The sequence below is a fragment of the Bombyx mori genome, chromosome 19 (assembly GCF_030269925.1).
Source record: "Bombyx mori chromosome 19, ASM3026992v2".
Lineage (NCBI taxonomy): Eukaryota > Metazoa > Arthropoda > Insecta > Lepidoptera > Bombycidae > Bombyx > Bombyx mori.
Window position 1 is genome coordinate 8,167,422 of NC_085125.1, and position 17,804 is coordinate 8,185,225.

Consider the following 17,804-nt stretch of genomic DNA (forward strand, 5'->3'; position numbering starts at 1 on the left):
ATAAGGGAAAAAAAGCTGTCGTTAATATAGAAGCTGACTTCAAAAATCGTTGAATTACCTCAATTTAACTATACTTGAGACCTTAGAACTTATATCTCAAATGTGGGTAGCGCATTTACGTCATAGATGTCTATGGGCTCCAGTAACGACTTAACACTAGGTGGGCTATGAGATCGTCCTCCCACCTAAGCAACAAAAAAAAAAATTCGTTGAAGAAGTATCATTTGTTAATCAATCTGTCTATCGGAAAAAACTGTAAATACTGGATAAATGGTGTATATTTCTTTATTTGGTATTGTAGTGTTCGGATTTTTAATATTCTCATTAATTATCGTCATTTTCACATCACAACAAAACATGGCAGGATTTTATTTTGTGATACCTAAATAGTTTTTGATTTTACCATTAATGTATAGGTTGGGCAAAGCTTACAGGCCAAAGGCGCTGAATCTCAAAGCACGTCTCTGCAGAAGGGGACGTATATCTATCTATTCACAGCAATAAATAAACAAAGACAACAATAGCTGAACATAGCTCTCACTCTCTCTCTCTATCCTAGGGATTTGCAGGTTACTATCCGACTTAAAACGTCCAGCGTAATCATGTGATTTTTATAATAAGATACTATTACTATTTTTTTTACTGATCCTTGGTAACCTAAGGGCTACTCCAACTACGCACGGCTTGGCTGGTTAGCTCCCGGGGCTCAACCTGGGAGGTTTTGCTAACACTAGCCTTATTATTAATAGCTGAACATAGCTCTCACTCTCTCTCTATCCTAGGGATTCGCAGGTTACTATCCGACTTAAAACGTCCAGCGGAATCATGTGATCTTTATAATGAGATATCTCATTTGATTCCGCTAAAAATAGTAATAGTAAAAATTTTTTTTACTGATCGTTAGTAGCTTAAGGGGTAATCCAACTAAGCACGGTTTGGTTGGTTAGCTCACGGGGCTCAACCTGGGAGGATTTGCTAACACTAACCTTATGCCCTGGGGCATTGCTTCGTTGAATCTACCATTGGACTGGGATTGCGACCCACTGAGAAGATCCGGCGAGAAACTCAGTGGGCGGTGGTGGGTTTACTGGTGGTAGGACCTCTTGTGAGTCCGTGCGGGTAGATACCACTACCCTGCCTATTTCTGCCGTGAAGCAGTAATGCGTTTCGGTTTGAAGGGTGGGGCAGCCGTTGTAACTATACTGAGATCTTAAAACTTATATCTCAAGGTGGGTGGCGCATTTACGTTGTAGATGTCTATGGGCTCCAGTAACCACTTAACACCAGGTGGGCTGTGAGCTCGTCCATCCATCTAAGCAATAAAAAAAAATTGTGGTACTACAACAAAGTTTCATATTACGTCTACTGTATTCGTAACTTTAAATTGTTGCTGTCGATGAGAGAAAAATTCATGACCCTCCTAGTATTAAGTGGCTACAGAATCCTAAAGACATCATAACATGAAAATCACTGTTCACATCAAGCAAATTCGGTTGTCAAAATATCTCATACTTCCGACGCATCAACTCTTGACAAAAGTTGAATTTATTCAAAGATCTCCGAATCCAGTTTTAAACCACGCTAGTTCTAAAACGTGATCATATAAATAATACATATCAAAGATATTCAATGTACTCATACCACATATGTATAAAACCTGTGAGGCCAGAATTACAGTACACATGTCACATTACTAAGTTATAAACTTGGACAACAAATTTAGAAGAATTGGAGGAATGTTTTGTTACGTTTTAAAGTACAAATTTACTCCTAATAAATTGAAGTTTTTCACCGGAGAATAATAATACAATATATGTATTAATATATTTACACTTAGAAAGAAAGATCGCCGATCGAATACATATTTCTGAATTGGTTTAAAAAAAAATGCTACACAAAATAACCTATGTATGAAACATACATACCTACCTAATTATTTTACTTAAAATTTATTCATACATTAAATTAAAATTATACCGGATTCTTTCAACATGTTATCTTTGACCTTACACATACGCTATAGTACCAAAAAAAAAAAACAATTACATTCGTTTTTTTAGACGGGCACTGGGCTCACCTGACCATTTTTTCTGTAATTCGATTTTATTTCTAAGATAGTAAAACTAATTTGGCCTAATACACATTTGGTAGGTGGGTGACATAGCTTAATATTCTACAGGTTTAATTTATCTAGAATATTTCCAACCAAGATCCCTGAAACATAGCAAGGTCGACCGTGAGTTTGCTCACCCCGTCTATGCAATTACATAAAATTTTAACCTCAAATAACAACCTCTTGTGTCAATGTAGAGTTGCGACATTCACACTTAACGATTGGTAGGTCATGCACCCATTCACTCGTCTATACAATAAAATAAACCTATATCTCCTTAATTGCTTTCATCACTTGCCTACAATTTTACTGTACTACTACTGTACCATAAGATTCTAGCTGATTCCGGTGACTCAGATCGTCTTCATCTTTGTTAAAAGTATTTGGTAGGCACGAGGTCTAGGCAGGAACATGTTTTTGTTTCGTATGTGTGTTCTCAGAATAAAATTCTAGTCTAAGGCCCTCGAATACACAACGTTTGATAATCGCTATTACATATCTATCATTACTAGAGGTCCCACAGTAGTCGTAATTCGACTATAATTAATTGGAATTGTAAGTTTGTACACTATTATGATTGTATTTTATACTTCTATAATCACAAATTTCGCCAAGACTACACTATAAAAAATATTATCAAAGACAAACAATATTTAATCTCAATTTGACAACAGACATCAATAACAAAAGTTTGACAATAAATAGTATGCATGCGTGTATGCGTCAAATGCATGGTATGTAGTGTGTGTAATGTTTTCTTTATTGATTTATGCCGAGTTTACATTACGAAATTAGTGTCATGCATGTTGAACTCAGTTTCACGAAAGTAGTTTCGATATATGCGAAAGTAATTTCGTTAAAAAATTAGTGTCGCGAAATCCACAGTATCGCAGTAGCCATGGCGCCTTCAACATCAAAGCTGTAATTTGCTATATTTAATGTAGCTAAAGAAATGCTTATATACCTATAAACTTAAAAAAAGACTATCAAGAAAAAAAAGTTGGTAGATTCAAGGATGGTCAAACAAGAAGGCATTTAGGTGCAATGAAATTAGTCTCTGAATTAGCAGATGAAGATCCTGAGAGTTATAAAAACTATTTTCGAATGAGTGAAGATAATTTTGATTTTTTACTGTAGGTGTTTCGGGACCCTTGTCATTGATATTTTCATTAATAAGATCTATATTTTTTTCTGTACTCCATCGTTGGTTTGCCATTTTCAACGCTTGAAGCGCGTCCGAACTAACAATACACACGTCCGCACAGCGCAGGCCCTTTCGCGACATTAGTTTCACGTCGCGTTTACACTATGAAATTAGTTGCATGACATTAATTTCACCAAAAAATCGCGCAGGGCACGAAACTAATTTCCATGCATGAAATTAATGCATGCATTACGAAAGTATTAAATTACACGTGAAACTGTTAGTAAAACTAATGTCACGAAATTAATTTCACGCCACTAATTTCGTAATGTAAATTCGGCTTTAATGTATCGTTTATGCATTGTTTTAAAAAAATATTAGCATTGTGCACTTCTTCTCTATATTCTCTATAAGTGTGGAAAATTTCATACTCCTCCGTCCGCGCAAATTTCATAAAAAGGGATACAAAGCTTTTGCTTCACGTATTAATATATAGATTATACATATATCATTATTATATTTTAACCTAAGCGTGATACTGTTTTAATCAATATGAAAATTTTAAAACATTGTAATTTTTTCTATAATTATCATCATCATCATCAGCCCAGTCGTCCACTGCTGGACATAGGCCTCTCCCAATCCACACCACTGAGCCCGGCCTTCGACTCTCCCCATCCACCTCCTGTCGGCCTCCTTTCGGAGGTCATCGCACCACCTAGCCAGGGAGAGTTACACATTGCGTTATCCGCTGCGCGGTCTTCACCCGGAAGCGTGTTTGCTCCAGCGATCGTCAGTTCTACGGCATATATGGCCAGCCCACTGCCATTTCAGCTTACTGACTCTTTGAACTATGTCATGTGACCAGAAAATATTGCGTAGAATAAAAATTTTGAGGTGACTCAACTGATCACGTGAGGTTAAGAAACTAATAAACGTCTCAATTAATCTTCAAAATATACGTCTAATAAGTAAGGAGGCTTGAGGAAAACGTGATCATAAAAATAAAAACCGTAATTTGTATTAGAACAAATCATAATAACATCACGCAAAAAGTCAAAACTGGATTTAAATACAGAGTTAAGAATTTTATTACCCTGAAATTCATTAAAAATTATATCGCTCTAAGCTGTTGTACATAAAATTTAATAAAATGAGAATGATTTTATAGGTATAATTTTTGTTGTCGAGTACTTCAATAAAAATAGACCTTAAATCTCCTTGATTATAGGTATTAAAATAAAAACTAAGACAGAAGGCCGCATTCACGGTGTGATATCTATGAGCTTCGGTGACCACTCAACCCCTGGCTCGTGAGGACACGATCATCCATCACCCATATTTGGTATTAAAAAAAACCATAAAATATGAGTATCACTATTAGACAAATAATCTTAGCGCAATGCGCTTGTGTTCACCAATTACTTATTTATCAATTGCTTAATTATAAAAATATCAAAAAAAGTGCGGTGTCCCAAGTTCCAATATCGATCAAAATATCTATTTTTTTTATACATATACGACAAAAAAAACTATACGCAAGCAATGAGTTAGTAAAACTATAGAAAGGCCAATGTCACGCAATTTATTAATAAAATAGTGATGGTATCTGTAGGTCATAAAGTTTTCGGCAAAACTTTCTGCAACCTAACGATGGTGTGTGACGAAATGTTTCATAAATGACGAATTTTAGATTTGTGTTCATATCTAAACATCACGTATACCTATTTCCTTAAAAATAATAACATCTTTTGCGTCGCAATTAACAGAGCTTTTCCTCTTCGAACCATTTAAATAGCTACTCGTGGTCAACCGAGGCATACACTGTTCCGACAGCACTCCAAGATGAACATTGTAAGTACAATTATATTTTAATCTTTATGTACTCTGTAATTCAAGAAAATCTTTATGTACTCTGCAACTTAAGAAAATTGTTAACTCGGGGTCACTAATTTAAAACATTTTTTATGTATATTTTTCATTGTTTAGACAAATGTTATTGTCAGTACCTACCTTAATTGCCTAATTTCAAAATGAACAGGCAGAACAATTTTCTTTGTTTAGACATGTTCATTATCTTTACAATTATTCTATTTATTCAAAATAATCACGTACTTTATCTTTAGTACATAATAAATTAAAATTAGGATAGTAAGTAGTAGTTTACATGGCATCTATGGTGATCACATTTGCAATGCAAATAAAAACGTGATTAGATATACATATTCTCATTTTTAAATTGAATATTGTTATAAACCATTATTGATTGTTTAATAGAATCTAAATTTATTCGTGAATTTCATTATCTTATTTAGTCCTACAGCGTTAGCTGGAACTAATTATTAATTTTTTATTATCTTTAATTAACTTCATCAAATTGTCAGAGAGTAACTCTCAATCTAGCCAATTTAATTAGTGAGCACTCTATGCCCCCTTATGGGTTGCAATGTCTTGGCTATTTTCTTTGCGAAGCAGTAAGCGGTATTCCAACTCACAGCCTTGATACCATAAAATTGAGACTTCGCTCTAGTGTCTCAAGAAGTATGACAGAATTCACGTTTCGATGCCTTTCTTCCATTCTTTAAAGATATCTTTTCTGCTCCGGTAACACTTTAACACTAGGCGGACTGTAAACCTATTTACCCACTGAATCTATACATATAAATAAAATTGGAGTGTCTGTTTGTAATATTGAAATAACCACTTTTTACTACATGCATATGAATATATATACGGTGCATACAACAAAATAACGTTTTTTACAATTTTTGTTTGTTTGTCTGTCTGTCTGTCTTTTTGTTCCGGCTAATCTCTGGAACGGCTGGGCGGATTTGGACGAGACTTTCACTGATAGGTAGCTGATGATATAACGAGTAACTTAGGCTACTTTTTTTAGACTAACTTTGCCCCGCGGCCTTACCCGCGGTATGACAATAACCGCGGGTAACATCACGGGACTTAGCTATCAATAATAAAATTTAATGTTTCCGAAGCGTAGCGAGGGCGGGTTTCTAGTATACAATACATATATCTTAAGCGATGCTTGACGTATGTCATTTCACATAACTACACAAAGCCAAAACACGCTTGAGTAGAATCACATTATAATTTCGACAATTGCTAATTTTTCAGTTCTACTATATCACTGTTTTGATCTGTGCGTGCCTCGCATATGTCTCCGCTCTCCCTTCGGCCATCGCGGGAGCTGAAGACCTCCAACCCGCCGAGTCTCGTTGGAATCATGGCGGTGGACACCACGGCGGTGGACACCACGGCGGCGGTCACCACGGTGGTGGTCACTACGGCGGTGGTCATCATGGTGGCCATGGAGGCTACAAGGGTGGTTATGGACACGGACGCTAACTGCCTTTTAAAAAGCTGTTTACATAAAATTGTCTTATCAAGTTAAGGAGCAACAAATTTTAATTTGTGACACATCTATTACCTATAACTACCTACTTATAACGTTAAAATTAAATTATTACCATCTTATGTGATGCATTAAATTCAATTTTAAAGAACTTGACAAGCAGTAATTGTGTACCATTAGTTAAATCACTTACAAATGAATTGTATTTTTAAATTTAATATTAAGTTAAGCACTATGTACAATGTCTTCTAATTTTTAATATGAATAATAAAAAGTACAAAATTTCCTATTTTCTTTTACATTTCGAGTCCCTTTAAAACCAAGATTTATGTATTACATGAGTAGAACTGATTTCCAAATATTTTGTATTTGTAGACACTAATTTGATGTGGTACCCACATACTATTTGATCCTTTGCATACAGTACGATTCTTTAGAAAAAAATACTTAGTACAAGGCGATTTAATTTAAAATGAAATGACAGAACTGATCATTGAACTGAACATCCACTGATCAATTATCTATTTTTACACTAACGTTAAATGCCAAATGATTTTCAATAATTTGTGACACTTCAATGAACGGCAGATTGGTTAATTAATTCTTATGTTTTTACGCTTATAAATACCTAATATTCTAGATGCAAACTGGTTTTATGTATTTCGTCTTGTTTAAAGAAGTTAGTCTACCTAATAAAACAGAACGACGGTGGTTATAATCCATATGACAGTAAAAAGTTATGGATTTAAAATCCGATTTTAATTTGAAAATGCTTTTAATTTTTTTGTTTCATTACCGCGATTCGATTAAATAAGTAACAAATTAATTCTGGAAATCGTTTTGATAATAATTATTTCGCGACTCGCACAATTAATCAGATTATTACATAACTATAAGACATTTTAGCGTTGCTTTGAACATTTTATGTATAAGTAAATAGTATAAATAATCATGGTAAACAGAGTCCGCTTATGAAAACAGCGGCATTGGTATATGCCTAGCATTGGTGATGTCCATAAGTGACATGTCCAAAATAGGAATTGCAGTAGCATAGCCGTATTATTCCTGCGAGAGATCGCAGGTTCGAGATGCGGCACCAGTGATGCCAATTCAGTAAGGTGCTTTCGATAGGTGCGTTAGAAAAAAAGGTGAAGTGTTACAGAGTTAAGTTTATGATACGTACCTAACATGTAACACGAATGACTATACAAAATACAATCAGATAGATGACAAGGCTATTTACCCTATATTAAAAAAAACTTAGCTTATCGCCTAAATAATAAAGTTGTTCTTTGAACGTTATGATATATTAAATTCATAACTAAACCTACCTTTACTTTTAATATTACGTTAATTCTTTTTGATATTACGAAAATTCACATAAAATAAAATAAAAATGAAACATATAAAACCAGAGATTAAACAGTAAAAATAGTTTTAATTATGTCTAAGAAGACTATTGAAAACCGAAGATAACAACAACAACATTAAACTCAAATAACATAAATCGACCAAACACTACAAATATCTAACCGACCTTGATCTATAACGTAAACCAAGCCAGTTATCCAGCAGAGGGAGAAAGCCTTTCCCCGTGACCTTCAAACATAATGTTCCCGGTCCCAGTTCAAAACTATCGTTCTTGTTAACAACACTGAGCTCGTGTCACTGTGTCCTTCAAACTATAATTTACTATCAACTAAGAAGAGTCTGTCTCGAAATGATTGTAAGTATTTAGTAGTTATTTGTGTAGTTTTCGACATGTCTCAATCGATAAATAAGACTTAACCTAACCTAACCTAAGACCTAAACTTTTGTATAAAATAAATATAAAATAAACAAAAGGAATCCGTCCGATGGGGGGACACATCAAAGGAAAAACAAAATTGTTATTTTTATTTAATTCCGAGCATTTTCATATTTATCTAACTTTTAAACCTTCTCTGGACTTTCACAAATAATTCAAGACCAAAATTAGCCCAATCTGCTCAGCCGTTCTCGAGTTTTAGCGAGACTAACATCGATAGTGGTAATATATCGATGGAGACTAACGAACAGCAATTCATTTTTATATACCTAACTAGTCTTGCCATAAATACTGAGACAAAAGAAATAAAAATTTCTATTAGAAATACAATTTATTACTTTTACAGTGTGTTAGTTTAATAAATAAATATAAAACAATTTAAAGTATAAAAAGCTTATTCGAAGTGGTCTCCATTGGCTGCAATACAGTCCTTTAAACGTTGAGGCCAGTTATCAATAGAAGCACGCACTCTTTCCATGGGAAAATTTTTCACTGCCAATCGTACGGATTGTTTTAGGGACTCCAAATTATCATGGCGTTTAGAGCAAGCCGTACTCTCTAAAACTGACCATAAATCATAATCCAGCGGATTAAGATCGGGACTAGACGACGGCCAGTCTTCAGCTCTGATGAAGTCCGAAACGTTCGTTTCCAACCAAGACTGCGTAGACCGAGCTTTATGACCTGGCGCCGAGTCTTGCTGGAAGGACCATTCTTGATTATTGAACGTGGTGTTGTTAAGGGGCTTCACTACCTTCCCAAGAATGGTATCTTGATACACTTGTGCCGATGTTTTTATACCTTTTTCACAAAAGTATGGCTCAGTCACTCCATCATAGCTAATACCCCACCAAACCATCACTGAAGTCGGATAGTGCCCACGTTGCACTCTGTCGACTAATTGGGAAGCTTCCTTAGAACTTTGAGCATAAATACGGTCATTTTGTTTGTTAAAATGTTGCTCAATTGTAAAAAAAATCTCATCCGTAAACAAAATTTTTCTATGACCTCCCTTTGCGTACCGCTTCAGTAGTTGTTTCGATTTTACCACCCTATTCTCTTTTAAATTATCAGTTAAGAAACGACCAGTACGTCTCTTATAGGCTGCAAGTCCTAAGTCATCTTTTAAAATACGCGACATGGTTCTAGGTGCTATCTTCATCTCCCGAGATAAAATATTTTGCTTTCGGACAGTATTTCTTCGAATTATTTCCCTTACTGCTTTGACCACCTGTTTCGAGGAGGTCTCATTGCACCTATTAATAGCCCGGTACACAAACATTTTACTAATACCAAGCGTATGGAGAGTTTTAAAAATTGCATTTGGCTCCATACCTACTTTGTGTAATGCAATCACAGCGTTTCGGTTCTCTTTATCACCCCACTCCATTTTAATATCGCAAAATATTTTATAATGGATTGGCGCCAAAATGAGAAACCTCAATGAGCAATCATATAAAAACGACAGATTCCAAATTCAAATGTTATATATATTTTTTTTTTTTTAATTAATTATTGTAACAGTATTTATGGCCAGACTAAGTATAGATTTGTTTAGTTTTAGACATAAACTAAAATGACTTACTTCGATTAATTTGAAAGAAAACTTTTTCGTTGTCGTACATCATTTTGACGTCTAAATATGAATGCTGCCCCCCACCTCCGGACGTAAGGTCGAATTTTTTTTTTTATTATTTTTTTTTTTTTATTGCCTTTGTAGGCAGACGGGCATACGGCCCACCTGATGGTGAGTGGTTACCGTCGCCCATGGACTTCAGCAATGCCAGGGGCAGAGCCAAGCCGCGGCCTACCGCAGATTTTCCTTCTATTATGTTACAGAATAACGATTATCCTAACATTTAACATAACAGTAGAACGCGTAGAAATAGACAGAACGAACTGAATAATGTTCATGAATTAATTTAAATAAACACTACTTACTAAAGGGTCAAGTTAAATTTTTGGTTTAGTTAATACTAGCGACCCGCCCTCGCTTCGCTTCGGAAATTGTAATTTATTATTGATTTCTCCACTATTTAATGGATGTTATTATACACATAAGCCTTCCTCTTCAATCACTCTATCCATTAAAAAAACCGCATCAAAATCCGTTGCGTAGTTTTAAAGATTTAAGCATACATAGGGATATAGGGACAGAGAAAGCGAAGCAAAAAAAATCATAACAAAAAAACTTCTTCAGCTATTTGAATGGGATACATTTAATTGAAGTTCAATTAAAAACATCTAATTGGTATTAATAACAAATAACACGGTCCTTTAATTACAAAGATAAATGTCGCGTATTAAGCGAAAGGTCGCTTAAGCCAAATTGAAACTCGATTAAACGAAAAAGTAATACTGAAAAGAGATAAATTAACGTATATATAATATGTATATATAGAATTTAGCTTGTGAGAGAATGAGATAGACTTCTAAAGGTTTCACTTCTACTGCTTGGGAGCTGCACACATTTGTAGTACCTGGTTTTTAGTTCACTGGTGGTAGGGCCTCTTGTGAGTCCGCACGAATAGGTCCACCAGATGCCAGTTCCAAATTGAAGGGTGGAGCAGTCGCACAATACAATAGAGATTAAACCGTAAATACATAAGAGTATGATTGGCTGAATTCACAATGCGATGCCTATAGGCCAGGGTAATCATTCGGGGCCGGGTATGCCGTGAGTTTTACTGGTGGTAGGACCTCTTGTGAGTCCGCACCGGTAGGCACCACCGCCCTGCCTATTTCTGCCGTGAAGCAGTAATGCGTTTCGGTTTGAAGGGTAGGGCAGCCGTTGTAACTATACTTGAGACCTTCGATCAATAATAGCTTGAGACCTTAGAACTTATATCTCAAGTTGGGTGGCGCATTTACGTTGTAGATGTCTATGGGCTCCAATAACCACTTTACACCAGGTGGGATGTGAGCTCGTCCACTCATCTAAGCAATAACAAAAAAAAACTACTTCATAGTCTGACAGCTCTCACACAATGCACGCATTCTCATTCACTCATCCTATCGTAAATTACAATTAAACTGAATCAGTCAAGAAATAATAACAGTCTTAGTCATCAAATGAAATAAGATGATTTTTCTGTCAGTAAAGCATTGAATTAAAATCGATAATTCTACTGGCTATTTGTCTAAGGATTAACATTTTAAGCTTTTTTTTATCTAGATAAGTGATCGATTGATCGTGTCGAAAGATTTATTACCATTAAATGTTTTACATAATACGATCGTCAGAGCTATCTTGCCCCCATCTTGGCCCCAACGTGTAGTTCGACACTAGGATAAATTAAGCTTATCTTGAAAACATCGTTAACCCGATTATTTTTTTGTCATATCTATATATTAATACGTGAAGCAAAAACTTTGTATCCCTTTTTACGAAAATTGCGCGGACGGAGGAGTATGAAATTTTCCACACTTATAGAGAAAATAGAAAAGAAGTGCACAATGCTAATATTTTTTAAAAATCATGCATAAAAGATACATTAAATCAATAAAGAAAACATTACACACACTATCATGTATTTGACACACACACATAGACTCTTTGTTTATTGTCAAACTTTTGTTATTGTTTAAAGTTTGTGGTCAAATTGAGAATAGGTTAATATTGTTTATCTTAATAATATTCGTCTATTGTGTAGTCTTGGCTAAATCTGTGACAATAGAGCCATAGTAATGTTTAAACATAAAATTTCAATTGATTAAAGTCGAATTTCGACTTCTGCGGAACCACTAGTTTCTTTTATTCGATGATAGTTAACGTTGCATATTATTTGACCCCTTACGCTGCGGAAGACCGTTCATTAAATTAAGGACCATAATTTTACCTTCGATAAAGAACAATCCAATTAAATTTCACAAACAAAATCATCCATCATAAGGCATTCTGTTTCAGATAAATTTGGTAACCTTGGCGATTTATCTAAAATTCACAATGGGCGGTGTCTTGGATCCAGCCTTATATCTTGTACCGAGCCCACCGTTCACAGAAAAATCTCCAAACGAGAAATGGTCAAGATCTGATGATCACAGAATAGAAAGGGATACTTCCACGGAATCAGCGCCAGGTACCATTTATACATATATGTACAATAATTTCTCAAACACCCAAAGATTATTCAAGCACCAAAGTACACATAACAGGAAAAATAAAAAATTATGTTTTCAAAATTCTAGTGTGGAATAATTCACAAATAATGCTTTATTTTAGAACAAATTTGTTTAACATAAAAAACGTTATAGTTAGCCAACGTTAATATAGAGACATATGCTGTCGCGGACTTTTTTTTAGATCTTTTAAAGGGGAACAATTCTCTCATACATTACTTTAGCGAAATTTTAACCGTTTCTGCATCGCACGCAGCGGAAGCTCTCAAAATGGATTAAAACCCCGATTTTGAAACATTATTTATTGGTGCTCCGTTTGCATTGGTCTTAGCGTGATGTTATACCTATAGCCTATAGCCTTCCTCGATAAATGGGCTATCTAACACTGAAAGAATTTCAGAATCGGACCAGTAGTTCCTGAAGTTAGCGCGTTCAAACAAACAAACGCTTCAGCTTTATAATATCAGTATAGATAAAATCACTTAATTTCAGCGAGCGGTTACGTTACAAATAAAGGGAACAGTGAAGAAACTATGACGACATCTGAAACATTCTGGCCTTTCGTTCGATCAGTGAATTATGGTGCGACGATCCACGTGCCTCTGTCTTTCAGCTTATCCGGAACTTACGGGAGACCAGCGCCCGGATCGGGTATAATCAGTAATACGTATGCAGCTATTTCTGGACTCGCGGGCGGTGTACTCAGTAAATCTGCACTAGCTGGAAACGGTTACAATGCCTACGTACCGGGTTCCGGAGCTGTCAGAATATACGGGGGCGACAACCAACCGTCTTGGGGTGGTTGGGGAAATGGCAAATGGGGACATTACGGAAAAGGCTAGGATAAGGATATATTATACTTTTTTAGAAACCTCAAATAATAAACTATTTCTATGGGTTCCGCGTGTGAATTATTCCCATAGCATCGACAGTTTGTAAAAACAAAAATCTAATTGTGGTAAGATATAAAAAAAAAACAGATTCTCAGGAATAAACTAAAACTGTGTAAAGATAATAAAGGGAATAAATTGAACGCGAGACATAATTATCTGCAATAATGTTAAAATCTAAATAAAATATGTAAAAAATAATTCAGTTTTTATTTGTACACAGTAATAATTTTAAATTAAATTTTTTTACTAAATCTTAACTTATGTAGTTATTTATTATTAAATATTTTATTTATTATACTATTATTTTATTTTAACTTATATAATAACTCATTTTCACCATGCTTAGCGAATAAATGATTTCTTTCTTTCTTTCCTTCTTTCTTATATATGTTTCATTTGATAGGCAGGAGTGGCACAGGATAATCCAGGAGAAAGTTCTTAGAGGAGGCCACGACCCTCCTCATTGAGGATTATCGACGCAAGGAGGAGGAGGATTTATTAAAATAGTAACATTACCAGCATATTATTGTCATATATATATATATTTTTCAATCGATTAGCGCACCGTAATTCTTATATTTCCTTAGATGATACTTCTCGATCTGAAGGTTGTATGGAAGAGTTAAATGTTAGTGATAACACCGCTCGTAATACTTTTTGTATACTAATATTTAGCATTTGTTTTCTTTCTACGCTGTTGTAAAATAAAGCGTATTATACTCTAACTATGTCATTGGCTCTAAAATTTATATTTAATTAATTATACTTCCACCTAGTTCCAATAAATACATTCCACATACATAAAATGTAGTACCTACTTACTAAGCTGAACTGATTGTACTTGCATCAACGTCGATCTTTCTTTGTACAAGTTAACAATCAGTGGCAATCAAATGTCAGTAGTAATTACTTAGTTTCCTGTGTGTATCACTGATATAACCGCACTATCCGGTACATACAGCAGAAGCTTAGCAATGGTCGCAGTTTTGATATTGTTCACTGTCTTTCCAACACTGATTTTGTGTTCTGGTCAAGGCAATATTCAATTACTAGAAGATGAAATATCTATCGCACTTAAGTCATGTGCTATTACGGATTTGGGAGCCGGTACTCGACAAAAAAGATCTAATAATTTATATAATAATGGTGGTTTAGACGGCAACTCGAAGCAAACGTCAAAGAAATATATTCTCGAAAGACGTAACACTGATGGGAGACGTGAGCAGATTTACAAAATTAATACAACTGATGACGATTTTGAAAACGATGCACCTAATGAAAAACAATGGTTTAGTTTTTCGTCACCACAAATGGGAGGCGCCCATCATTACAACTCTAGAAAACTGTATAGGGCGAAACGCAACGAACCACTTTTTAATAAATCTGACACTGACCAGGTAAGACTTATTGGGTTTTTTTAAAAATAAATAAACACATTTAAATTTATTGCCGACTAGCGGCCCGCTCCGGCTCCGCTCGGGTCTTTAACAAAAATTTCAACAATATTTGACGTTGTTTTATTTAAAAAAATAAAATAACACTTATTGCTGCATAACCATCATAATTAAACATATGCTGTCGCGACACTTTTTGTAAATAATACTGTGTTCTACAAAGTCGTAGTACATTATTTTATTCTATCATCAATAGCATTTTCGCAGGGCACGCTATGTAAAGAATGTTTTAGGTAATTTTTTTACACCTTGGGTTACATTATTGAAGTTTTAGTAAGGATCCCTAACTTTTTCAAAAAAGATTACAGCCTATGTCACTCGGGAATAGTGTAGCTTCCAAACAGTGAAAGAATTTTTCAAATCGGTTCAGTAGTTTCGGAGCCTGTTCAATACAAACAAACAAACAAATCTTTCCTCTTTATAATATTATATGGTATAGATAGTATAGATTCATCTATAATCTTTTGTTCGTATGCGTGAATCGACGAATGCGTAAATCCCATTCAATTGATTCGACGATTTTATATTTTTAATACTTATTATATACACTTACAACTCATATTTGTGATGTTTATGGATTTAGGTAACCGGTTAATTTAAGCCATAAGCAAGACAACACGATCTGTAGTTGACTAATAATAAAATAAAATAAAACATACCTTTGAGTCATTAAGCCCTTGTTCAGTACTAATCAAATAAGGGTTTTACCGATCCTTATTTATTCTGATAAGTCACCTTGTTTCAGTGCCTTAGTCAATGTGTGTTTGCCAATTTACAAGTGGTAAGTACAATGTTTTTTATTAGTTTACGATGTATAGCAAACGAACAATCGTTTGAAATGCAAACTTTGCGTCGTCTATTGACATGTGTGAACGCTTTTACCTATTTACATAATATGTATATGCTGCTGTTTAAGTGTGATATATTATTTAAATATGTATTATATATACTTATAGTATTATGTTTATAGTATTATATTTATTACAATAACATGTGGTCTACTTATTTATAGTTTTTTAATAATAATCATAAATCATGTATTATTTTATCCGACTTTGAAAAAACTGAAGCACCTACCCTCGACTTCTCGCGTATATTTTAAATGCATATGCTAAGAGCTAAGTTATATACCAGACGGACGGACGGACCTTGTAGTATTTATTGGAAGTGTATTAACTCCAAGATTTTGTTATGTTAAAATACACCATTAACAATTAACTTTAATCCACTCTCTGGCGCTGCACAAAGTGCACTGTACCGAAGTAAGTACTCTTTTTTTTAATCTCTCTTTGGTTATGCATAATAAATAAATACCTTCTCTATACCAAATAATATAATTGATAGTTATTTATTTTTTAAAAACAAAACAGGCGTGAGGTTTGGTGTTTTTCGTTGTCATTATTTTAAAAGAAAAATCATCTGGTACATTAGGTATAATCATATTAAAATTTTAGATGTTCAAAAGTTCGTAACAAACATAACATAATTTTAAAAATAGATGAAGAAACGAACTTACGATTCACCTGATATTAAGTGGTTAACGGACCCTATAGATAATACAAAGTGAATGCCCACCTTGATACTTGAGTTCCTGCTAAAAACAACACCCTATTTTTTTATTTACACAAAATTATTTTAAGTTCTATATTCAGGTGGATCCGCATGGTATCCCACGTGAAGCTGAATTGTGGAACCTTGTGCAGTCTTCAATCACATCCCAACAGTCACGTGCTGCTTTACATGACCAAATACATGCTTGCTTTCAAGAACTACAATCCGGTAATGTCGTTGCACGAATAAATAACAAATATGTTAATTTATTACCATTTTGTATAACAAATAACTTCACACTTCACTGTCAGATCGTTTGAAATTTTACTTTTATTTTTCTGTGTTGGTGATAATTTCATCATTTTTTAACACGCTTTTATAAGCTTAATATGTATGTTCGTTTATTTGTATGTACCTAAGCGAATCTTGGAACGACATTTTCACAGAATTCAACATGTCCGATTAACTTATATATGTATTTACACACGCAGCAAGGATTGATGACAGTATAATAATTTTAGGTATAACTTCGTTTAATTATCTTAATCAGTATCAGAAATAAATATGAAATTAAATTATAGTTCCGTTTGCTGTTTAAGCGTGTTTTTATTTATTTATTAAACTACATTTAATATTTACAATTATCTATGATATGTATAGTAGCAAGATCCAATCCATAATCACATCCATGTACCTATAAGGTAAATAAGCTTAAGATACCTTTACATCATTCATAATTTAAATATTTTTATTACATTAACAGAAACCGAAGACAACGGATGTTCATATTCAAACAAACTAGAAAAATGTCTCATGTTGCGCTTCGCTGAGAGAAAAGAGAAGAATATGAAATCAAGAAATTCTAACTAGCAGACTTCTTTTATTTTTGTTGTGTTGGTTTATGCCGTCTAATAATATTTAATAGCAAAATTGTAATGATCCATTTGTATTCGATCATAAAGTGTGTATAAACTTAATAAAGTTTTGAAAACAGCAATTGTTTAGAATTTGTCGAAGATCCTGTTAGTCGAGAGATTGCTCCGTCTTCATATCTTAAGTACCTATTTACCTACACGTTTTAGCGCCCTCTTAAAATACTTTTCTGTTTGTATATTAAATGTTTATTTATGTGTTCTGAGGAATTGTTTGAGATGATTACATCATCTCGTTTTTACCATCGCACCGCTCGCCACCGGAGTAGAATTCATCCATACTAACTGGAGTCACTGCGTTCATCCACAGTGCGTTTCCAGAGAGCTTTTTTGCCGCGTTTTTTTATTTATTTTTATTGCTTAGATGGGTGGACGTGCTCACAGCCCACTTGGTGTGAAGTGGTTACTGGAGCCCATAGAC

The 17,804-nt window shown here is 34.3% G+C and overlaps 2 protein-coding genes across 3 annotated transcripts; both read left to right on the forward strand.

Moving 5' to 3' along the window:
• Nucleotides 1-2,533: 2,533 nt before the first annotated feature.
• On the forward strand, nt 2,534-6,913 carry LOC101745172 (holotricin-3). Of its 2 annotated transcripts, XM_062674024.1 has the most exons (3): nt 2,534-2,668; nt 5,056-5,111; nt 6,390-6,913. In XM_062674024.1, the coding sequence occupies exons 2-3, from the start codon at nt 5,103-5,105 to the stop codon at nt 6,618-6,620; spliced, it is 240 nt and encodes a 79-aa protein (XP_062530008.1). In that variant the 5' UTR covers nt 2,534-2,668; nt 5,056-5,102; the 3' UTR covers nt 6,621-6,913. The 2 variants fall into 2 exon arrangements, with proteins under 2 accessions (XP_062530008.1, XP_004922382.1); XM_004922325.4 differs by lacking the exon at nt 2,534-2,668 and having other exon boundaries at nt 3,883-5,111.
• A 472-nt stretch (nt 6,914-7,385) lies between these two features.
• Nucleotides 7,386-17,444, forward strand: LOC101746932 (uncharacterized). The gene is made up of 6 exons (XM_004922427.4): nt 7,386-8,353; nt 12,342-12,513; nt 13,046-14,843; nt 15,646-15,681; nt 16,553-16,679; nt 17,215-17,444. Exons 3-6 carry the CDS (start codon nt 14,421-14,423, stop codon nt 17,319-17,321), a joined length of 693 nt encoding a protein of 230 aa, XP_004922484.1. The 5' UTR covers nt 7,386-8,353; nt 12,342-12,513; nt 13,046-14,420; the 3' UTR covers nt 17,322-17,444.
• The last annotated feature ends 360 nt before the right edge of the window (nt 17,445-17,804 follow it).

Coding starts and splice junctions, on each gene's coding strand:
- LOC101746932 (XM_004922427.4), top strand. CDS start 14,421: ATGGTCGCAGTTTTGATATTGTTCACTGTCTTTCCAACACTGATTTTG. Junction 14,844..15,645: donor ATAAATCTGACACTGACCAG/GTAAGACTTATT, acceptor ACCTTGTTTCAG/TGCCTTAGTCAATGTGTGTT. Junction 15,682..16,552: donor TGTTTGCCAATTTACAAGTG/GTAAGTACAATG, acceptor TTCTATATTCAG/GTGGATCCGCATGGTATCCC.